The sequence below is a fragment of the Jaculus jaculus genome, chromosome 7, assembly GCF_020740685.1.
Source record: "Jaculus jaculus isolate mJacJac1 chromosome 7, mJacJac1.mat.Y.cur, whole genome shotgun sequence".
In the NCBI taxonomy this organism is placed as follows: domain Eukaryota; kingdom Metazoa; phylum Chordata; class Mammalia; order Rodentia; family Dipodidae; genus Jaculus; species Jaculus jaculus.
In genome coordinates, this window is record NC_059108.1 from 7,210,639 (window position 1) to 7,216,638 (window position 6,000).

At 39.5% G+C, this 6,000-nt stretch overlaps 1 protein-coding gene across 1 annotated transcript in view; it reads right to left on the reverse strand.

The window, feature by feature from the left end:
* The window catches only part of Uri1 (URI1 prefoldin like chaperone), a 73,516-nt gene that overhangs the window by 11,187 nt on the left and 56,329 nt on the right, over window positions 1-6,000 (reverse strand). Inside the window, exons 5-7 of the mRNA XM_045155439.1 lie at window positions 5,941-6,000; window positions 5,700-5,757; window positions 2,772-2,940 (exon numbers count right to left, since the gene is read on the reverse strand). The exon at window positions 5,941-6,000 is cut by the window's right edge and continues 32 nt beyond it. Of these exons, the coding sequence (XP_045011374.1) occupies window positions 2,772-2,940; window positions 5,700-5,757; window positions 5,941-6,000 (287 nt within the window). The remainder of the gene's footprint in view (window positions 1-2,771; window positions 2,941-5,699; window positions 5,758-5,940) is intronic.

Consider the following 6,000-nt stretch of genomic DNA (forward strand, 5'->3'; position numbering starts at 1 on the left):
CAACCTAAGTAGAATACACAGGGTCTTTTGTTTCCTATCTCAAGATACTGGCCAAATGCATTATAAGCACAATAAGTATACAATAAAAACTTTGTTAAGAAATTAAAAATAAAATGCATTTCTAATTTTGAGACGAGAAATGAATACCACACAACTAACTATAATATACTTTTATAGCCGCAGAATATTTTCTAACAGAATGTATTATAAGGTTGTTTTTTGTTTTTTGTTTTGTTTTGTTTTGTTTTTGTTTTCTGTTTCTCAAGGTAGGGTCTCACTCCAGCCCAGGCTGACCTGGAATTCACTATAGAGTCTCAGGGTGGCCTTGAACTCACAACAGTCTTCCTACCTCTGCCTCCCAAGTGCTGGGATTAAAGGTGTGCACCACCAAGCCCAGCTAGAATATAATTTTAAAAATAAAAAGATTTAGGGAGCCAGGCATGGTGGCACACACCTTTAATCCCAGCACTTGGGAAGCAGAGGTAGGAAGGTCACTGCTAGTTCGAGGCCTCCCTGAAACTACATAGTGAATTCCAGGACAGCATGAGCTAGAGGAGACCCTACCTCAGAAAAAAAATATTTAGGGGATGGGCCTGGAGAGAGAACTCAGCAGTCAAGTTGCCCTGCCTGCAAAGGCTAACAACCTGGGTCCAAGTCCCCAGTATCCATATAAAGCCAGAGGGAGGCCCTAACACACCCATTCTCTCTGTCTCTCTTCTATCAGTCTCTCTCTGCTTGCAAATTAATATTTTTTAAAAAGTTTTTGAGAGGCCCGGTGTGATGTCTCACAACTTTAACCCAACACTTGGGAGGCAGAGATAGGAGGATCCCCATGAGTTCGAGGCCACCCTGAGACTCCATAGTGAATTCCAGGTCAGCCTGGGCTAGAGTGAGACACTACTTTGAAGGAAAAAAAAGGAGATTTAGGGCCCAGAGAGCTGGCTCAGTGACTAAAGCAAGTGCTTGCAAAACCTGACAACCCAGGTTCAATTCCTTAGTACCTATATAAAGCCAGATGCGACGTGGCAAATGCATCTGGATTTCATTTACAGCAGCAAGAGGCCTCAGTGTGCCCAAACTCATTCTCTTTCTTGCTCATTGCAAATAAATAATAAATAAAACAAAAAATAAAGACTTACGTATGTGCACTCCAATATACTTGTGTTTATACACACAAATGCACATTTATCACAGCTCATTCTACAAGAGACTTGAGGGTCTTATGAAATAACAAAACTAAAATTGCAGAAGAACTGTAATAACATCAGGCAAAAATAGAACTATGACTTAGAAAATCAAAAATCCAAAAACCAGTTTGAAAAAATAAAATAGTAGCAATTAATCAAAAAGATCTAAGTATTTACAGGTGACATGGTGGGGGAATTCTTGTGCTTCATGTACTGTTTTTCACAAAAACTAAAAACTGTGTATATGCACATAAATGACAGGGCACATCAATTGAGCAAAACAAGAACTTCTGTAGCAGCAGCCTTCACTCAACACTGACGACTCTAAGTGCAAACACACAACCACCCAGTCACACCCCAAACTGTCTGTTCAATAAGCAAGAACTCTGCAAATGAAAGCAAGGACAAACCTTGGACAATCTTGAATTTAATTTAAAGCAATTTTTTTTTTTTTTTTTTTGGTTTTTCGAGGTAGGGTCACACTCTAGCCCAGGCTGACCTGGAATTCACTATGGAGTCTCAGGGTGGCCTCGAACTCATGGCGATCCTCCTACCTCTGCCTCCCAAGTGCTGGGATTAAAGGCATGCGCCACTATGCCCAGCTAAAAGCAAAAAATTTTTGCAAAGTCATTCAAAGATAGGAAATTAGTGCTGGAGAGATGGCTTAGCAGTGAAGTGCTTGCCTGTGAAGCCGAAGGACCCCGGTTTGAGGATAGATTCCCCAGGACCCATGTAAGCCAGATGCACAAGGGGGCGCATACATCTGGAGTTCGTTGGCAGTGGGTGGAGGTCCTGGCATGCCCATTCTCTCCCCCACTCCGCCCCTCTCAAATAAATAAAAATAAACAGAAAAAAAATTAAAGATAGGAAATTATCCTGAAAGCCGTATAAAAACATGCCATTGAATACTTAAGAGTTAGGCGCCATGGTTCAGTGGAAAACATCTGCCTTGCTGAGGAGTGGCCAGTCAGCAAAGCGCCTACCGTGCAAGCATGAGGACCGGATCTTGGGAGCCTGAAACCCACACCAAACACCAGGCCTGCACCAGCAGCACTAAGGAAGCAGAGACAGGAGGATTCCTGGGGCTTGCTGGCTATCTTTTCTAGCTAATTAGTGAACACTGGGTTTAATGAGATCCTGGCTCAAAAAATAAGGTGAACAGCCAATACAGGAAGATACATAATGTCAATCTCTAGCCTCTACATGCGGGCAACACAAATACACAGGCTACACAAACACTAAATAACCTTTTCTTTTTGAAAATTTTCATGTTTCATATGACTACTGACTATCAGGTTTATATAACTTCATTATATAAATTCATGCTATACAGGAACACTATGAAACACAGATGTATGAAACTCTGGATAACATGAAGATGCTGGCTGATAGCACAAACATGGGAATGTATATGAGCACACAGTCCAAAAAGGAAGTACTCTAGAGAAACAATATTATTTCAGGGGAGGATTGTTGATAATTTAATATATAATGATTTTCTGTGTTTTCTTCAATGAACACACTATTTTATTAATGAAGGAGTATGTGCAGAAACACTCTCTTAGGTAATCTTTTATTAGGTACCTGTCAAGTTCACCCAGCAATTCTTCCTGTCTTTCTAGTTCTTCAAGTCGAGCCCAAAGTTCATTATCAGCAACCAAATCCTTGGGTCTTACATCATTAGCAAAATCTGCTTCAAAAATATCCGAAGTTTTTGGTTTGGAATGAGGTTTATGAGCAATCCGTGGTTTTCCTATTTAAAAGCAGGCAGACACAACTATTAGTAATCAACATGGAAAAGGTTTAAGCCCAGACTTACAAGATTCTCTCTGGAAGCAAGAATGTAGACACAGAGGGTCATGAGTTTTAAGTCTAACAGCACTCCAAGAGCATGTCTCCTAGAGTCTCACTGCTCTTCATGGCCCATGGACCAGAACCAACAGCATCCCTGGGGACTACTTCTTCAGTGTGACGCTTGGGGCTGAACCTGAACCTGCTGAATCAGAATCTTTACTTCAGCAGCACACCCACAGAATCAACACACTGAAGTTTGCTCTAGAACTTTATAAAAACACACAAGCAGAAACAGTCACAACGCATCCTGGTTTTAATGCAAAATTCCACACAAGTAATATCTACTTACCATACTGACGCAACAGAATTCAGTCACAAGGGCAATATGAAATGCCTTACCATAGATACTTGAAACCCTACAGCACTGCCAAGAGTGCACACTCTAGAAGGAAATGATAGAGGTCATCTCTGGAACGGTCTATTATTATTTTACATTGAACATCTCTTTTTAAATTGCCTCATTTTATTTGGACCTGTCATATGGGGGAAGAGATATGCACAACTACCTGCTTTCCATTTAAAAATATTTTCCTTAATAAATAAATTTTTGTTTTGTTTTTCAAGGTAGGGTCTCGCTCTATCCCAGGCTGGAATTCACTATGCAGTCTCAGGGTGGCCTCGAATTCACAGTGATCCTCCTACCTCTGCCTCCTGAGTGCTGGTATTAAGGGCATGAGCTACCACACCCAGCAAAAGAATCTTAAAAAGCAACCAAATCCTTGGGTTTTACATCATTGGCAAAATCAGCTTCAAAAATATCTTTAGTTTTTGGTTTGGAATGAGGTTTATGAGCAATTCATAGTTTTGCTATTTAAAAGAAAAAAGACATGACTATTTGAACTCAATATGGAAAAGGGCCAAGCCCAGACTTGGTCAGATTCTCTTTGGGGGGAAGGGGGTGTTGACACGGACGGTCATGATTTTTAAGTCTTAATAATAAAGAATCTTTATAAAAGAATTAAAGAAAAAATTTTAAAAACTGAAGGAGGCTGGGTGTGGTGGTGCATGCCTTTAATCCCAGCACTCTGGAGGCACAGGTAGGAGGATCACGGAGAGTTCAAGGCCACCCTGAGAATAGAATAGAGTGAAACCCTGCCTCAAAAACCAAAAAGAAAAAAAAAAAACAACAAACAAACAAACAAACCTGAAGGAGGCTGAAGAGATGGCTCTGCAGTTAAGACACTTGTCTGCAAGGCCTAATGATCCAGGTTTGATTCACCAGCACCCATATAAAGCCAGATGCACCAAGTTGCACATGCATCTGGAGTTCATTGCTTTGGCTAAAAGGCCCTGGCATGCCCATTCTCTCTGTCTCTATCTATCTCTGCTTGCAAAATAAACAAATAATTTGAAGAAAGTAATGGGAAGTTGGGAAGTCTAAAGTACTATCTATAATGAGATATGGTTGTATCACACAATCTCAACTCGATATATCTTCAAATTCACATCTCAAATAAGAAACATGGCCTCTATGTAAAATGTAGCACATATAAGATCTGAAGTTTTCTAAACTTAAAAATATTAAAGTTTTGTCTCATAGCCTTATCTTCTTAGGCAGTATTGATTGAACAATGGTAACAACTGTCTGTATTTTAGACTTACAATTCCTCACTGGTCACTCCAAACAAAAATCTTAACTTGGGGCTGGAGAGATGGCTTAGCGGCTAAAGCATTTGCCTGCAAAGTCAAAGGATCCCAGTTCGATTCCCCAGGACCCAAGCATAAGCCAGATGCACAAGGGGGTGCATGCGTCTAGCGTTCATTTACAGTGGCTGGAGGCCCTGGCATGCCCATTCTCCCCCCCCATCCCCCGCTTCAAATAAATAAATAAAGTCTTGTTTTTTTAAATCTTAACTTGCCTTCTGCTCTTTAATGTTTCCTTTATTTCACCTTCTAAAGTCATGGCCATTTCCTAACACCTATGATGCTTCACTGCATAGGCGCTGTGACCAGAGGGCAGCTTCTACACTGATATCCCTTTCAAACTCCTAGTCTTCCTCAGTTACTTATAATATAGGACCCTGAAAAAAAAGCTTTGTAAAAAGTATTCTACGATAGTGAACTATAAACTATTTTGGTGATTCTCATTTTTCACTACTTTATTCACAACCAACAAAGAAGCCACTACCTCCACTGGATACACCACAGCAATGTGTCCATTCTGGACAAAAGAAGTTACTGGATGAATGCAGGCCCACCCAGGAGGCCCTCGAAAAGCAACTGCTAAAATAAGTCACCACTTCTTCAGCAACAGCATCAAGACCACTCTGGGGCTACAAAGTAAATTCCAGATCAACCTGAGAGACCCTGCCTAGAAAAAGCAAAAAACACAGCATCTAAACTTTTTGGGCAGAAAACTAGTAAAAGATACCTTATGACTTGGCCAAGATCAAAGACCAATAAGGAGCCCACCCACATTGAGAATGTGTATCTTCTAAAGTTTACAGACCTAGAGACTTGGTGAGGAGGGGAGAAACATATAATCCCACCACTTAAATACATTAGTCAGAAATCAAGTTTTTAATCAAAATTCATTTGTCCATTAAGTTTGGATAGAGATTAGTAGATATATGAATTAAATATTTGCATCTCATGAGTTTTGAAAGTAGATAATAAATTCCACATATTCAAAAGATTTTTAAAAATCTTGCTGCTTACCTTTAAATTCAAAGTCACTTTTAATTTCTTCTCTTATGTCTACAATATCACCTGCAGCCTAATATTTTAAACAAATAAAATAAGCATTACCAACATAAATCAAAACATAGTAAAATTATCATGTGATCATATAATCTAAAAAAGAGGCATGAAAACACTCAAAACACCAAGTTATTTGTTTTCTGATTATACATTTTCAATATTAAGCATCACTTTGACCATAAGCAAAACAAATACCCACATCGCTCATTTTCTGCAAATCTTCTGTAAATTCAACTCTGGATTCAAAATTTTTCATCAC